Here is an 18,272-nt window from a genome sequence, read left to right as displayed (position 1 = left end):
AGGTTGGACTTGGTGATCTTGGAGGTCTCTTCCAACCTAGACGATTCTGTGATTCTGTGTAGTTGTACAAAAATGCAGAGTGAAGGCCAAGTTAGGTGCACTGTTCTTTTAACACCTATCCACTTACCTTTCTAAGCCACTACAAGCATCTGTCCCCATGTAAGACCCTCTTCCCTGCCTTTTATTCACCCTGATATGTCTGCACTGCTCAGCAGAGGTAAGAGGAGTAGTCTGTGCCCTCTCCCAGTGTCCATGTTATGTCCCAGGTTCACCCTAATGCTTCCCAGTCACTTTTGAGGCAGTGAACGTGTTGGTTGGGTCAGAGATCTAGAACTACATATCACATTGTGGCCATTGTCCTCCAAAACAGGTCATGTTGGCTCGACTTAAGAGAAAGAAACTTCTGGACAAAACTAACTTTAATTAAGTTATTTAATTAAAGAAATGTTTTCCAAGTCTGCCAGCCTCAGCTACAGCCTCAGTCTCTGTTAGGGACAACCTCTTGCAAAACGTTAAGAAAGTTTTTATTCTGAGGTCTTTTTGAAGTTACTACTAATTCTGATATTTAAAACAAACAAACAAACAAACAAACAAACAAACAAAAAACCTTTTAGAAGAAAGAATCTAGACATGTTTTTTCCAGTATTCCAGTCAGTAGGTTTGTTCTGAGCTTTCCCTCTGCCTTCTTTTCCGTTTGCACTTACAGTCAGGGACAACTGAGTTGTTCAGAAATGGGACTCTCAGCTTGGAGTGAGAACACAGAATTAGATTTTCTTCACTGGAATCTGCATGAGACATGAGGAAACGTTCCTCAGCTTCTTTCCAAGGAGGGTCTGGAACACTTTTGATCTCCTTCCTTCATGAGAGAGAGCAATGTGGACATTTCAGTAGGAGGAGATATCACCTGTGTCATCAAATAGTGTTTATAAACTGAAAGCTGGTGGTACTGGGATAAGTAACCATGGTATAAGTCTTCGTGGGCTATATTCAGAAACGCAACATAAATACACTTCTCTATCACTGTTTAGGTTTACTCTATATCATTTGGCTCAGAATCACTAGTGGGTGTGTATAATACTGTTTTAACTGGGAAATCGGAAAAGACATGGCTGCAGGGAGGGAACTCATGCTTTTGCCTTAGGTAAAAGAACTAAGAACGACAGCTGTTTCTCAATTCATCTAGCAGTAGTTGCCCACCTTGATTATTACGCAATTCAGAATGCTTCCCTACTCCAAGGCACCACCTTGAGGTAATCTAGTCAGCACTGCTAATGGTCTTTAAGCCTGACGACTTTGCAGCTGAATAGTCTCAGCCATCCGTGCACTGTGGGATACAACACCATCCTGAGCAAACGACGTACAAACAGTAATGTCATTCTTTGCTTTGCTCTTCCTGCTGATTAAGAACCTGTGTTTACTAACAGGCCTAGATGAAGGACTTGTAGATGTAGTAAGTCCTGTCTATTCTCTCACATATCAGTTGAGATGTGCATTTCATTCGTTTGTGAGTGCTTTATATGTGCAACAGCACCAGCACAATTTCTGGTTGTGTTTTTTACTTCTGAAACCATGGTCAGCTCTGTGCATACACAAAACAAGCAGAGTCCTAGAGTGGAGGAGAAGTTTTCTGTAGCCTTGCTGCTTACTTCACCAGGAAAGTGGAGCTGGCTACTGTCACTGCCATTGCAGGAGGAATGGTTTGGTGGGAAAACTACTTATGGGAAGGGAGTAAAGTCCAGCCCCATCACCTACAGTTTCCATCCTGTCTGTTGATGTCTGAAGGACATCTGTCTGATGCCCTTCAGCAGCAATAGGAGCAGCGGTCCCAGTTCTCCAGGGATGTGCTTGGCTCTCTTCAGCTCTGCCTCTCTTAAAATACACAGTTTGAGTGACCCTTGCACAGATCACATGGATTTAGTATGTGACAAAACTCTCCATATACTGATGTCTTCTCAGAAAACTTCCCACTGTGAGGAAAAAAAATCCCATGCCCCAAGCTGGAGGTTCGCTAAGTCCATAACTTTTATATTTGCTGGTGGTGGAATAAGTTGTGCTTTGCACTTTAGAGGAGACTATGGGAAAGTGATAGTATTCTGTAGAAATGAGAGAGGGTAGAAGAAATCATGCCAATGATACAGCATTATGTTTGCCTTCCAGGATTACATCTTGTGCCATGACCATGAATAAATATGTGGAGGAAAATGTTTCCCAAAAATCCTATACGACGATAAAGTATTTTATGAAGATGTTGAGCAGTGTCAGTGAGACGTTAATCTTCATTTTCATGGGAGTGTCCACAGTCGGGAAGAACCATGAGTGGAACTGGGCCTTCGTTAGCTTCACCCTCCTTTTCTGTTTAATCTGGAGGGCACTGGGTAAGCAAGTCTCAGACTGCACATCGCGTTCTTTGCAAGAGAAAATTCCTACCACTTTTCCTCTAGCAGAAAATGCCAAAATTTAGGCAGAGTCCTATCGGCTTGTGTAATTGTCTTCTTATTTATAATGTTTTATAGATCTCAGGGTCAGCTTCCACCTTTTCCCAGAACAGAACCTAAACATCAGTTTGGTCTTGATCTTGCCTATCTGAAGGCAGAAGCAGTAGGCATGGTAATCAGAGTACATATATCTAATTACACATTTATTTACAAATAAACCATTTTTACTTAAAAGGACGATCAGTTCTGAAACAATAAAAAGATTTTGTTTTTGTTTTAATTCTTACTAAGCTTGTGTTTTTCCCCATCATTGACATTAATAGCATCAAAACAAGAAATGCTATATTTGTAGTGTTGTTCAGGCATATGATGTGAGGAAAGTGCTTGACCCTGCTGTGTTTGCAATATTAGCTCTTTTTCGTTTATCTTGATACCAAAGTAGATGTCAGGTTCATAGGTCTTCAATCTCAGTTTGCTGTGTAATACTTTGGCCCATCTGTGCATACGAGCAGCTCATGTTCTGGACTGCCTCCTCACTCCTGCTTCTAGCTCCCAAGTCTCCCTTCACTGCACAGATATGTACTATTTTTCCTCCACCACATGTAACCCCACAATTAATACCTTATACTGAAAACCAGCCTGACTGCCCCTCAGCTCAGGGCCATAGGCTTGCTCCCTTCACTTGCCTTTATGCCTTTACTCCAGCCTGCCCCATGTCTGGAGCCTGTGCCTTTGGTACACCCCCACTTACTGATATCTTCTTGTTCCATCCCCAGTCCTCCATCCTTTCTGTCTGTGCAAGTAAAATTAAGAGACTGACTAAGATTTTGCAGAATTCAAAGCACAGATTTGACAACACAATGTGTTGAAAAGCACTTTAAATCCCATTTAAAAATGTAATTTAGGTGTTTCAGTCTATACTGACACAAGAATAGTTGCTGCTTTGGAAGGGCATAGTGGCTGTCTCATGGCTCTCAGTTAGGCGCTTCAGGTCCTAAATCCAGCTGACCTGAGATGGACATGTTTAAGACTGCTTCTTGGAAATTTAATTTTTTTGTTCTGTGGTGTTTTCAAGCTGCTATATAACATTTCATTTCTTCCATAATAAGTAAAGAAGAAGCACATAAAGGTGTTTCAAAACAAATATTAGTATTGTGGGGGATTTCCATGCAATTTTAATTTCTCCTTTCTCTCTCTCTCTCTCTTTTTGTTTTTGTTTTTGTTTTTGTATTTCCATTTTGTTTTTTCTTCAGGTGTTTTTGTTCTGACTCAGATCATTAATGTGTTCCGGACAATTCCTCTCACTTTTAAGGACCAATTTATTATTGCCTATGGAGGCCTCCGAGGAGCTATTTGTTTTTCACTTGTGTTTCTGCTTCCTTCTACTGTGTTCCCCAGGAAGAAGTTGTTCATCACTGCCGTTATCGTGGTGATATTCTTTACTGTTTTCATTCAGGTAACCCCTTTCCTCTTCTGGACCTTTTCTTTCTCAAACATGTTGTAAATAAGAAGTGGGTAGAAAAACAGGTGTCTTAAATTACTGGAAGGAACATACTTGAAGGAACATACTTCTGTATTGCTCCATGGTCATACTTACAAAAAAAATGCTATGCAGTCAGCAGACAGGTAGCAAAAGTATGCCAGATATTAAGTACTTATGCGAACATGTAAGTAGCATTAAGCATTTAAAACCCTATGAGGTTGGAGGGGGGGGAAGGGAGTGAGCTGCTACACAGGAGATTGTTAGCCTAACTGTTAATTAAACTGAGGTTTAGACTGGTCTTTGAATGATTATAAAGTGAATGAGGAAGGAGCTAGAAATTTCTCCTAAATAGGGAATAGACGCATAGGGCCTCTGAGGGACTCTAGTCCAGCCCCATGCCCACAATAGGGCCACCTGCAAGAGCTCAATCAGGTTGCTCAGGGTGATGGCCAGTTGGGTTCTGCATATCTGCATGGATGGAGATCCCCCAGCCTCTTTAGGTACCTGCTCCCGGGTTTGACCATCCTGGACAGATGAGGCTGATGAGATAGAACTCCTCAAAGAATGGTTCCTGGGGATGGTTTTGTTTAATATTCTTGTTATTGACAGAGGAGCTTTTTGGTGCTGATGGTTTTTGATGACAGACTTCAGAAGGTGACAACTTAATGGGGAAGCAGCTAGGAAAAGGAGAACAGATAGGACCAATATGATAGAAATATAACGAAATTTAACAGTAGTAAGTACAAATGTGTTTGTGCAATGACTTTCTTACTAGGGATTTCTCTTATGAAATGGGGACCTTTCATTCTGAAAAAAAAAAAATAGGGAAAAAGACACAGGTATACTAATTGATAATGGTGTGGAGTTTAAGCCACCAATGCAATACGGACAGAAGAAAGGCAAATGTGATGTCAAGACATACTGAGACAGGTATTTCCAGGAGAAAACAAAGTAATGTTCTAGACTGATCATGGGACTGGTAAGCCTGTTGTGTGAAAGGAGACCAGAATGTCTTGGCCTCAGCAAAATGAAGGAGAAGAGGGAATGTAATTACTGTTTATATCAGGGAGTGAACACCAGAGAAGGAGGAACACTGTTCAAGCCAAAAAGACAATGTTGGCAGAAGAACAAAGTGGTACAAAGTGACCATGATGTAATTAAGAAGCAGCTTTCTAATTATCAGAACAATGAGGTTCAGGAGGAGTGTTCCAGTATGAGCAATGGGGCAAAGAAACCTAACTACTTTTGAGATAAAGCTTGATTCATTTATGAATAGAAATACATGACATGGTTGTCTGGGATAGTAGAGGCTGATCTCAACACCATTAGATTCATTTCTCTCTCCTGTGTCAGTGTGCCTATACAAATAAACCATGATGTAAATTCTTCCACAAATAATGGTTCAAAATATCATTTAGGGGCAGCCAAAGCATTTGTTCTTTCTTTGAGAGTAGTATACCATGGATACATATTTAACAAAAATCTTGGTGTCATGGGTCTGGTCTAAAGCCATTCAATAACAATTTTAGTGCTACTGTTGAGACATATTTGAGTACCTGAAGTAAGAAAATTTTTGGAGTTAAAAAAGTTATCCACAGCCATTTTCACTGCTCTGACAGAGATGCAAAAGACCAAAAGGTTTTGTTTTTCTTTTATTTTTATGGAAAAACACAGAAATATTTTCTTTTTTCTTTACAGGGAATAACAATTCGTCCACTGGTGGAGTTTCTTGATGTCAAAAGGTCAAATAAAAAGCAGCCTGCTGTCAGTGAAGAAATTTATAACAGGGTATGTTGCACCTTTCGTGTTACAGATGAAACCTTCATATAGATAAAATTCCTAATGACTTTCAAAATGAGAGATTTAACATACAGTACTACAGAGATAAATGCACTCTTTAAGATTTCTTTTCTATGGCTGTTCTAAGCACAACAACTGTAAAGCTTATATTTAAATTTTTATCATTATCAAAATTATCATAGTTATGTATCATTATTTGGGAATCTTCACCTTGTTTTGTTACTTGTTGAAGTAAGTTATCTTCTTGTGATTTGTTTCTCTTAGGACATGTGTTATTTTAGAACTTGACTACATTAGAAACCTTCGGCAATTTAATTACATTACATTGTGTTTGAGTTAGTCTAATTAAACATATGTAAACTCCTTCTAAAGACACATTTAAACTTCCCTAACTCTCACATCACCAACCTCTCAGTGGATTTGTATTTGGTATGTGTATGTCTAATTATTGTGGCTCATTAGCTGTGCATGTTCTTGAATGTATTTCTACTTACAGCATACCTGCGGTAGGTGGTTTTAAATTCCAAATTGAGGAATAATAAGGGTGACATTCAGTAAAGAACCAAATCTAGACATCTAGTACTTCTAGAACTTACTTTTTGCACAAAACTATCAGGATTTCCCTCTGAATTTTAGAGACCCCCTGCTATGGTACTTGAATCAAGAGCACAACTGTTTGTGAGCCACCTCTGGGGATCCAGTGAAATCTTAGATGGACTGGCTCATCCTTTTGTAATTGGTAATAGAGTAAGGAAGAGCATGGTTCTAATACTGGGGGCTCAGGATGTTTTGAGGTGATGTTGGACCATAGTCCTCTGAAATAGGAGCTCAGGAGCTGATGCTGGCTCTTGCTGCTCTATCCTGTGTATCCAGAAGGGCAAGTGCTGGTATGGGGATCTCCTGCCCTTTCAGCCTGTCTCCTCCACAAAGTCATACCTGGCTCACTGTCAAGCCTGGGGAAGTCCCTGAAGAAGGCACAGGCATAGCCCCAACTGGTTACGGAACATAAAAGAACTGAAAATATAGGAAAAACAAATTACCTCCAGATTTAGATAGCAGATCAGCAAGATTGACGTGGAGATTGGCAGCTGACTTTAATTCTTCTGGGGCTGTGAGCTGATGGAGCTCCCAGGGAGAAGAACAGAATCCAGCTCTGAGATCATGCTGCCCTCCGTGGCATTTGAATGGAGGCAAGGACAGACTCCTTTCAATATCCATAAGCCAAGCCTGCACTTGTTTGTTTAGACTGAATTTAGTTAACATTATTTAGTTGCATTTTGTTAAATTCAAGCATTGTCCTGAATTCTGACCAGGCTTTTCTGTTTTGAAGTTGAAGCATAATATCTAAGAGCAAACCAAATTATGTCTGTAAGTTTGTGTAATGATCCAACATTTCCCCTTTAGTTCTTTGATCATGTGAAGACGGGAATTGAAGATGTGTGTGGACACTGGGGTCACAATTTTTGGAGAGATAAGTAAGAATGGCATTTAAAACTCTTTGTTATACATGAGAAACTAAACTGGCTCCGCAGCAACAAATAGAGGCTGTTGGGCATCAGATTTCATTTTCGGCATTTTATTCTTGAAAGCGGGTGGTTGTTTTTAGAACGTGTGGGTTACAAAGAGAAGGCAGAAAAACAATGTCTTTTTAACTAAACCACAAGCAAACAGGACAAAATCTCCAGCTGGGAAAAAGTATAGCCCTCTGATCCCAGGGTAAAGTATTCTACCTTCTGAGGATGAGTGTAATCTCCCTATTTCTGACAGTTTCAGAGCATTTCCTGTATGTCTGCTGAGCTTTTCATCCCAAGCTGGCTTTCCTGCTCAGGATGCTGCTGCAAATTGTATGCCTCTGTGGTGTTAAGTGCGGGGTTAGTTCCCTAGTTGATGAGAAACAAACAAAAGTTCTGGGACTTCCTCTAGGAAGATCAAGGCACTGGCTGGCATGAGGTGCATGAGAGATCTTAATGGCAGGCAGTTCCACAGTTCCTGATGGTATTATTTAGGACTTAGTGTCAGTTAAGAAGATTACCACTGGCTATACCTGAATTATTCATGTGTTCAGTTTAGCTGCTGAATCATCATCATCATCATTTGTTTGGATCTAACCCCATTTTTGCAGAAGTACATTCTTTTTCACCCAAATCCTTCAACCCCAAAGCATGGGCATTGCTCACCCACCTTCCAGTCACTGCTCCAATAAGAATTTAAGTGTTTTGTACAGAGGAAAGAGCATCAGCAGGAGAGGCTGAGAAGATCCCTCTCCAAATGATTAGAGGGCATGACAGAGGATGTGTTCCTGACAGATGGATAACATGGGTACAATTCTTTTTTACTTAGCCTGGTTCTCCTCCAGTCTGTGTGAGATCTTTAACCAACAGATTATGGAGCAAAGGAGAGTCCCACCTCTTTCTGACCTTCAGAAACACTTCTGACTGAAATTCAAGAATAATTTCAGAATGACTGGAGGGCAGAATATTTTCTGACAAACAAAGTTACCCTGGCTCTAATCAATGTTTTTTCACTAAACATCCAAGAGAGTTGTGGTTGCTTTAGAGAAAAGGAGAACTTCTGAAGTTTTATAAGAGCAAGCTAAAATTTCAAAGGAAAAAGCAGTGGGTGCAAATGTAGACTTTTTAGTTGTTATTACAGTAAATATTTAATGTTCCCTTTGTCTCAGTGAAAACGAAGAATTAGAAACAATAATGTCCAATAACACGTAGTACCTAAAAGTTAAATGTTGCTGCCAGGGACCATGTGCTTTAACAGATGAACCAAAACATAGGTTAAGACTATCTGAAACAAGGATGAACTTGACCCTTGATTAAGTGTTATCCAGCCCTAAGTTCTTAATATACACATACTCCAAGGGAATAAACTCCTTCACAATCACTTTAGCTACAGTATAGCAGCTTTCCTCAGCTATGCATTGTTGAAATTAAGTAGTTGGATTGGTTTGCCTCTCATACAGGTTTAAAAAGTTTGACAATAAATACCTGCGAAGACTTCTCATCCGGGAGAACCAGCCCAAATCCAGCATTGTTTCTTTGTACAAGAAGCTGGAAATAAAGCATGCCATCGAGATGGCAGAGAGTGGAATGATCAGCAAAGTCCCATCGTCAGTGTCTCTCAGGTAAGCCAGCTAGGCCAGTGTGGCTGAACATTGTGGTGGGGTTGTGTAATGTATTTCACAGTCCATAGGCAAGATAATCATTTTAACTTAGGGCACTTTGTGTCCTAACATCACATGAACAGTAAGCAGACATGAAACCGGAGCGTTTCACTTGCAGCTCACATAAAAAGCACTCAGTAAGCCTCAATCTTCCGGAGCGTGTAGTTTTACAAGGGCAGCTGCATGCAGCTCACAGGGAACATTGATTTGCTGCATAGTACTGAGCTGGATTTAAACCAGTGCCTGCACATCTGCTACAAGGAACTACAAGGGAAGCCTGAGGGACATTTTGAAAAGTGTCTTAGTCAAATTTACAATTTAGTGAAAGCAATACCAAGTTTTGGAGAGTGGGTTTTGAGCCTTAGCACCTGACTCAAATGAGATCAAGGTTTCATTCTTACCTGGTACATTTTTACCTCTTCCTCAGTTGTTTTAAAATGCTGTTTCCAACTCTAGCAAAGAAAACAGTTCAAATGTAATTTCCAATCATAAAAATAAATATTCTTTCCCCCTCTCTCTCTTTCATGTATTTTCCTGTTTGTTTTGTTTCATTTCTTTATTTATTCAATTAATTATTTTTATTCTGCCACAGTGAATATCATGAAGGAAAAATAAAGCCATTGTCTCCCGCTGAAATGGAAAACATGCGGGAAATTCTAACAAAGAATCTCTACCAAATACGACATCGAGTAAGAATAAAGCTTTTCATACCTAAATACCCACTACTTTTTGAATATACTTATTAGTTTTCTGCTTTTTCAGTCTTCCTTTTTTTCACTCCATTTACGGTACTGTCAGCTCAGGTGCTAATTAAATATTAGAGGACTGTAGTGTGGTGAATTTGGACCTCTGGGTCTTGGGTTCACCTTTGAGCAGGGTTTGCTCCTGAAGCTTTGTTGTGCCATAAAGGAGGCTCCTCAGGGCAGTGATCACAGCACCAAGCCTGCTGCAGTTCAGGCAGTGTTTGGACACTGCTCTCAGACATAGGGTCTGATTCAGGTTGTGCTGTGTGGAGCCAGGACCTGGACTCCTTGTGGGTCCCTTCCAGCTTGGGATATTCTATGGTTCTATGACATCTTTGGGCCAGCACAGCATCTGCTTTACTGCAGCATAATAATTAATCCTGTTATTTACTTCTCTTGTCTACAAATCTGCTGTCATATGTAGAGCAACATATTTGTGATCCTTCATGCAAATTGCTTACTTGATCTTATACTATTGATGAAACTTAATGTTTTTCTCATATTACCTGCAATATACTTCCATTACTTAGAAAGGATAAGAGGTGCAAATTCAATCCAACCTTGCCCCACTTCTATAAGTATTATGGTCACTTCATGATATGGGATTAGATTTCCCATTTGCCTCCAGTTGTGAAGTTGTTTGTATTAAGAGCAGAGGTGATGAGCTGGAAAAACAGTGAAATAAAAGCAAAAGGACATTTCACATTTACCCTCCTGTGGCTAAGTAGTTTGAATGTCTGCGCCCTTGGAAAACATTCAAAACTGGAGCTTGCTTCAACTTACTGGAGGTAAAAATGACTTCCCTCTAGGTGATTCATCTTATCACTTTCAAATGTGCATCCTCCATTGACATTGACTGAGCTAGTACAACATGGGGGTAAACACTGTATTAAGTCAGCTTTCTGCAATTTCTGTTTCATTACAAATATCAGCAGGCTTAAAAAACAAGCAGCTGCTTACGAAGCCTCTGACTAAAAAAAAATGCCAGCATAATTAGTATTCTTGTTCTTAATCATCTTTAATATGATTTTGTTTGCAAGGATTTATGGTGGTTATTAAAATATTAAAGCAAAAATCCTATTTTGTATTGTTCATACAGCTCAACATTTGACATTGTTCTTTTCAGAATGTAATCACTGCTTTTCTGTTTCAGACAATGTCATATAACCGACATAGCCTGGCTGCAGATGCAAATGAGAAGCAGGCCAAAGAAATTCTGATCCGTCGCCGGCACAGCCTTAGAGAGAGCCTAAGGAAAACTAACAGCCTGTCAAGAGAAAGACCGGTACTTGCATTTTAGTTGATTTATAGAAAACAGCTCTGAGTAGCTGAATGCCATGCAGAACAAAATCTGAAATGCAGAAGAAATAAATCCCAAATCTGAAAGACAACAGCACATATAATGTCACACTTACACCCTCAGTTGTACACTTGGGGCCCTTAGTTTGCATTGACCCCTTCAGAAAACCTTCAATACTGTGGAATTTAAGAGTGGGATGTGCTGCTATGATTTTATCTCAGAGGAGCTGAGCAGGTTCCATACACAGTGTACTTGTGTGTCATGATCAGAATTCTGTCAGTATTTTGATGAAGAGTGGATGGTTAAGGTAGAAAATGACTTTGAGACAGTCAAACTACTTACAGTATGCTCCAAAATATGGGAAAGAGGAGAACTTTTGGTCAAGTTTGACAGGGTGAGCACTCAATTTGAAAACTGTCATCATTTCCTTAGGATTCTTAAAAAGTGGTCAGGACTTCAGGTTTTGACACAGGATAGGAAAAACCCCTCTATCTGCAAGAAATGACATGTTGTGTTGACATTTGATTCTGAAGCAATCTTTTTATGCCATCAATGTAAACTTCAGACCTTCCAAACAGAGCAACAATAGAGAAGCTGATACGTCCATTTTAGCTTTGAGGGAAATTAACCACCCTATAAACATGTATTTTCATGTTACAAGAACACTTAGCGACTTCATTGATATACATGTATATGTCCTTCAGCTACTGAGGCTGCTGATAATGATGTCTACAATAAGTACTGCATCCCATTTGTGATCATTACCTTGGTGACCTGTGGCATGAGTGGCGATAAGTCTGTTTCTGAATGATCTTTGTGTTGTTGTTCTCAACCACAGTAACATATGTTGATTTTTTAGAAGGAATACTGGAGACACTTAGCAGGACTGAGTCATTTTTGGGGGCAGAGAGAAAGATGGTGTCTGACAACTTTTTAAAATGCACAGACTGTTATTTTTAAAAAAATAATCCTTGAATAAATACACTACACAAGGAAGTGTTATCTGTAGGTTCGTGCCTGGTGCACGTGGCCAGACTACAGAAGTGGTCCTGAGAAGCACAAAAATATCGAAAGATGAAAAATGTCTCATGGAAAGTAGATTTTCCTTACACACTCCCTTTGCGTATGCAGTGATGGTGGTGCAGGCAGGGGAGAGCTGGTAGATCATAAAGGTTTTAAACAGATCTTCATATACAAATGAGAGAAAGGATACCCTTGAGAAATCTCTGACTTTTTAAAAATCACCCTGTCTTGGAAAGTACCTCGTATGTTCCAGGAAGTGTTCACCAGAGCACGCCAGAGGTGTGCTCTGCACCCAGGGACTTTAGAGCTTAGTCTTGGGAAAACAAGGCTTTTATGCCCTGCACTGGTAAATGGTCACACTGGTGCCTAACTTCCTCATCAACTAGTGTGACTAGTCAACTATAAAAGTCATTTATATGTATAAGGTGTTTGCAGGATCAGAATACAGATTACTTCTGGTGCCCAAGCTTCAGTCTCAAGCTAATTTTTGTAGCTGACTAATAAGGTTCCAGACTGAAATTGCATAAAATGACGCTTTGCCTTCCTCTGGAAAATGTGTACAGGTAAGGTTGAGGTCAGAGAGCATATATTTAACTCTGATCTCAGAGGGCATAGCACTAGGCTCTGCTTTGATTAAGCTGCTTGAGAATACCCAGTCCTTACCTTAGCACAGACCTCAACCAGAAGTAAGTGTTAATTGAGTGTGTAGTAAAAGATCACGTATTAGCTAATCCCAAACTACTCTCTAGCCCTTTAGCTACCTAAGTCTGTTCAAGCCTCGGCTGTTTATCTTAACATACACTATGGAGGTACTTCCTTTTGCTGTAACTTAACATTTCACTTATTTCTTTGAACAGGCTGCTGCTGCAAATACAAAAAGATTTCTTTCACTTCCTAAAAACACTAAACTCCCAGAGAAACTACGTGTAAGAAATAAAACATCTTCCAGAGGTAATGGAAAATTTTCTGCTCTCTTACTGTGCTGCACTCATCTTGCCTACATAAAAGGAAAGCTCTTCCAGGGACAATGTAAAGAAGTCAGTATGTTAATACTGAAATAAATTTTAACTACTTCATGTGCAGTGCTCTCATTCTAGAGTTAATGCCTTCACAGAATATTTGTAGGTGCTGGATATTTAGCAGGGGTCTTGGAGCATTAAAAATGATGGGTTCTAAAGCAGGCATTTTAGTGCAGAGAAATGCCCCAATAAACAATCTTGTGGGGCTTTCTCAGTTCAAATGCTGTAGCAGCATGGTCCTCACAGCACATCTCCTCATGTGAGCAAGCAGTAGCCTGAGACACTTGCACCAGAAACTCTGTTCATTGCTTATTCTCCACATCTTTATTCAATAATACCCAGATCTCCCTCTTGGGCTGTGACCCTGTGTGGTTTCTTTTCTTACTGGGGTCAGAGCAGATGACAGTGCCTTGACAACCAAACCAGCAAGGAAAATGAGGACATGATGTCTGATTTATAAATCTCATGAAGAACATCTCAAAAGTCTGTGGTTTACGCATTAAATGTTTATTTATTTATTTTTATGCCTAAACTCACAAGTGATTCATTTTGGAGTTCTTGGTTTCTAAAAAAAAAAATTAAAAAAAATGAAAAAAAATCTGGAGGAAGACAACAGTTTGATGTGAAAACTTTGCCAACTCTATACGTTACTTTTATTTGCTACTAATTTCATTACAATGCCTATATCATGCTCAGGAACATTCCCTTTCATGCCAAGCAACCATCTAGATCTTTTGTTGAGAAGTTTAAATCTCTGCACATTCACTAAAATGTCCTGACAACATCCCAGCCCAATTAGACTCCCCCTCTTCCAAATTAATTTAACAATAGACCATGTCTTTGTCTGCTGTTAATTACATCTTTGCTCTCCTGAATGTAGGATGCATTTTATTCTATAGTTATGTCTACAGAGGTCACCTACTGTCACCTAGAATTAGATATTAAAGAGGAAAAATGCCTCCAGATTATTCAATTGTCAAAAATATATATCATATGACATATTTAGGAGAAGAAAAGCCTAAAAACACAGTATGATGAAGACCTTCCTTGATATAAAATTATCTGGGTGAATGGACAATTATATAGTGATATATTCTGTTGACCTCTTCCTCACCTATTTAAAAGAAATAACATGTAGGTTACTAATGGAAGTTGCTCTTATGACAGTTGCACAATATGCAAATCTTTGCTTTGATTCATTTAAAACACTATATCTGACGTGAGCCTAAGAACAAATCTGAGTCATTCATAAACGATTGTTAAAATGATTACCAAATGACTGAAGTGTGCAAGTTTTGATGAAGATGTTCATTAATTAAAAAAATAGTCTGCGGGGGAAAATATATTGCACATGCACACACCCAAAATGTTTCCAGCTGAGTTTACCTGATAGTTATCATTTAAGAGTATTCCCTGAATGGTTACGCCAGCTTTCCAGCTTGGGCATTTTCTACCTTACTGTGAGGAGATGAAGGAGTTTGTGGCACTTGCAAGCTGTGAGATTTGCCCTGTATTTTTCTTTGATATCTTATCTTAGGTGTAATAAGGATGGGATGTTTCCTCCCAGCTGGTCATTGCCCTTTGCTTGGTGGAACACTGATGCTACTTTTCCAAAGTCAAGTTTCTAGAGTGCCTATAAGTGCAGTGCCCTGGAAATGCCTCTTACGGGATGTGAGGATGAGAGTATCTCGTTTCTCTGTCAAATTTTAATTTTGTTTTCAATCAACAGTGGGTGACAGCAGTGACTCTGAAATGGATGCCACTACCACGGTGCTCAATTTAAGACCCAGAGCAGGGAAAATCTTAAGAGAACAGAGACTGAGGCAGCAGCGGCCACCGTCTGAGTTAAGGATGGAGTGGAAGAATGAAGTCGATGGGAGCCAGAACGGACGAGGAGAGCAGCAGGAGCCAGGCAGTCTGCCTCAGCCATCCATTGGGTTCAGGCAGCCACTGCTGACGAGACCAAGATTTGGCACTTTGAGCAGGGAAGATTTGACTGCAGACCATGGGTCAGCAAGACCTATACCACCACCACGATTGGTTAGGCAAGCGTCACAAGGGGAAAGACAGAGAAATAAGCCTGAGAACCAGCCGTATTGAATACAGCAGAAACTGAACTATCGGTAATAAGCAGTGGGCATATCAAGTTAAGATTCTAAACTATCTGATCAGACAGTGGGATCCATTAAAGAGAAAACAAACCTTAATGTGGATCTAAGCATTTCCATTTGGACAAAGCCAATGCCATTAACTAAGTGAAAGGAATACTGGAGCAATTGCAAAACTGAGGACATTAAAAAAATATCTCTTTTTAAATAACTTATGGCAATGCTTTAATTACATTAAATCCACTATTAAGATAGGATGGAAACGTGCCTTATCACATCATCTCCTGTGGAACCAAGTCATGCAAGTTCAATACCCAGATATCCATAGAAAATCATGAAAGTCCAGTGATGAAGGGGTTCTTTACAAAAACCTATATCATTTCAGGTTTTATTTATGATCAAATAATATTTGTTTTAACCAGAGCTTTAATATGAGTAACACTGAAAATTGCACAATGCACCTATCATATAGACTTCATAAGAAGAATAAGCATATTCCTGGAACCCAGTTTGTTGCAAGAGCTGTGATGTGCAAACAGGAAGAAGAGAAGGAGTAAACTGTTGGAGCAGAATTGCACAGTTTATAGAGAGAAGCTGCAACAGAGACAAGACCTGAATAGCTTGAATTTTTACTTTTTTAATTTTGACAATATGTACCCTTTGAATGGTACTGCGAATCGCCAAGGGAAATCTGAATTCTCACTGAAATCTGAACCTTGATTCTGACTAATGTCAACAAGACTAGAGCACTTAAAAGGACACCAGAAGCCCTAAAAAGAGACTTTAAGTAGATAAAAAATGTTACTGTTCAAAATTGCTTTTTGCACCTTAGCTTTTCCATGGCAGTGCAAACACAGCAGTAGAATAGTTGTAGAGCACTGCACATAGATGAAGCCAGCAGTGCCCTGTTTGAGTTTTGGGACCACTGAGGTTCAAGAAAGCTCCTTCACTCATGCTTGTGAACCTGGTCAACTTGTTTTACTGTTTCTTCATTTATAAGGGGGAAGGATCATCTTTTATTTGGGCTATGCACTCCAAGGAACACAAATGTTCCTTCTGATTTGTTTGTACAGTCAAAGTAGCACCACAGAGCTCTGGAACCACTTGCAGTCACTGTGCACCTTACTAAAACCCATAAGAAATGCAGACTTTCTTCACCCTAGCGTAAATGGCTGTCATCTGAGTGCATATGAGAAGGGAGGGTGCATTAAAATAAATGATACTTAATAGCTCTCAGGAATTTGCACTTTCTGTCCCACTTTATCTTAAGTTTTGAGCTTTCTTCAGCACAGATACACATTTCAGCACAATGCAAAAATCATTTTCATTCTTCTTGTTACAAGATTCATAACTTTCAGTTAAGAATGTACACTGTGAAATCATAACTTTTTTTTTTTTCGTTAGCACATTTCTAAATCTGTGGGCAATAAGATTTACTTTTTTTTTTTTTTTTTTTTTTTTTTTTTTTTTAATTTAGGCTCATTTTGAAAGAACTATTAAAAATCAAATTTCCTTTTAAAATCACAGGGTAAATTTCTTTCAAAGGTTTGTGGGCAGGCTGGTAAATGAGTTTTATAAATAGGGATAATGACTTTCCTTCACTTAACAGCTTTTCCAAAATATTCATTTAATGTATGTATTTAAAATGTCAAACCTGCCTGAACTCTTTTATTGTCACATCTTTTAATCTTTTTCCTCTGTTCAGGCTATGCAATTTCTGCTGTTTGTCAAATGCAAATTTTAAGCTGCAGAGAGATGACTAGGTGAACCCTAGAAATCTCAGTCAGGTGTTCATGGCTATTTTAAAAAAATGATTTTTGTGGAAGGCAATATTTGTCTACCCTTTAACGATCATATCTTGTCTGGAAATAAAACCGGGTTCTAACGAAGTCAGTAAGCTTTAAAAACAAATTTGAATGTATTTCTGCAGGAAAATATATTTCAACTGTAAAACCGCCAGCAAGTACTCTATCACTGCATTACTGATATCACAATTAAATAAGAAAGAAGCCTTAAGTTTGGATTTCAGTTCCGAAACCTCTCTGCAGATGGGACTGTTTAGACCAGGTGTTTTATAGCAGGTCCATCTGAAATCTGACCAAATAAATAAATGTACAATGTTGCACATTGACATTTAGTTTATTCTCTGTGGAGCTTTCACCTTCATGTGCTGGTAATGACCAAGTAATTGGGGAAAGATGTCATGTTTTTGTTTTTTTTTAAAAAAAAATGGTTGTTGGTTTTATTGGCACAATGTTAAATAATGGATGTAGGTTTTAGGAACCTGACAGCTTTCCTTGCGTTGTCCATTAGTGCAGCACTTGCTTAGATCATTGGTACTTGAACTGGGTTCCCCATTGTAAAAACACAGAGGTAGAGGTTGTTCTTATGAAATATGCTCTTGGTGCTTCAAGACACACCAGCAATTTGCTACCTTTTCAAAGCACTTCGAGAACCTCAGAAGAGGAGCATCAAGGTAAACCTCCAGCATGGTTACACTGCAATGCGGAATCACATCTCCTGGGACTCTGGCTCCTTGCAAGTGCTGCCTCCCTTTCCCTCTACTGCTCCTCCCACCCCTTTCAGGCTCTGTTCTGGTGCTGCTAGGACAGACCTCATCACCTTGGGAACTGCTTCCCTGTCTGGTCTTTTCAGTAGCAAAGACAGCTGCAGGTGACACAGGCTATGTCCCAGGTAGCCCCTCATTCAACTCATACTCTGGTTTTGGTCTGCGGTTTGTCTCGCTCTTTTTTTTTTTTTTTTTTTTTTTTTTCTTTTTTTTCTTCTTCTCCTCTCCTGCAAAGAGTAAACAAGTTCAGTAGCACTTTTGCCTCTTCCCCAGGTGCCCGTCTAGATTCAACTTGCATAAGAAACCTTAACGTTGTATCCAAGAAAGCTTGTCTGCTAGAGAACGAGAAGCCCAATAAAGCTGTCCTCGAGCACCATCTGATGGAGAAAAACGTGTATTGACTTGGGACACGCTTTTCACTTCGGAAAACCAGATCTTCAGCATTGGCTGGGAAACATGCCAAATCCACACATTTCTTTTTGTTGTTGTTGTTTGTTTCCATATGGACTCCCCAGTGCTCTCTGTAGTATCAATATTTTACTGCCTTGATAAATGCCCAGCTGTCCAATTTTAGGGATGAGACAGTAGAAAATATATGTTACACTGTGAATTAGGGTTCT

The 18,272-nt window shown here is 39.4% G+C and overlaps 1 protein-coding gene across 1 annotated transcript in view; it reads left to right on the top strand.

Moving 5' to 3' along the window:
• Nucleotides 1–16,521, top strand: part of SLC9A2 (solute carrier family 9 member A2) — a 33,631-nt gene extending 17,110 nt beyond the window's left edge. Inside the window, exons 4-12 of the mRNA XM_082763269.1 lie at nucleotides 2,158–2,375; nucleotides 3,689–3,891; nucleotides 5,617–5,706; nucleotides 7,123–7,193; nucleotides 8,690–8,851; nucleotides 9,483–9,579; nucleotides 10,787–10,918; nucleotides 12,814–12,907; nucleotides 14,705–16,521. Coding sequence (XP_082619395.1) covers nucleotides 2,158–2,375; nucleotides 3,689–3,891; nucleotides 5,617–5,706; nucleotides 7,123–7,193; nucleotides 8,690–8,851; nucleotides 9,483–9,579; nucleotides 10,787–10,918; nucleotides 12,814–12,907; nucleotides 14,705–15,075 — 1,438 coding nt within the window. The 3' untranslated portion in view covers nucleotides 15,076–16,521. The remainder of the gene's footprint in view (nucleotides 1–2,157; nucleotides 2,376–3,688; nucleotides 3,892–5,616; nucleotides 5,707–7,122; nucleotides 7,194–8,689; nucleotides 8,852–9,482; nucleotides 9,580–10,786; nucleotides 10,919–12,813; nucleotides 12,908–14,704) is intronic.
• Nucleotides 16,522–18,272: the final 1,751 nt, after the last annotated feature.

Source organism: Aythya marila (assembly GCF_965140915.1).
Source record: "Aythya marila genome assembly, chromosome: 1".
Taxonomy (NCBI): Eukaryota; Metazoa; Chordata; class Aves; order Anseriformes; family Anatidae; genus Aythya; species Aythya marila.
The sequence above is the reverse complement of the archived record's forward strand: the minus strand, read 5'-3'. Positions and strand labels throughout refer to the sequence as shown.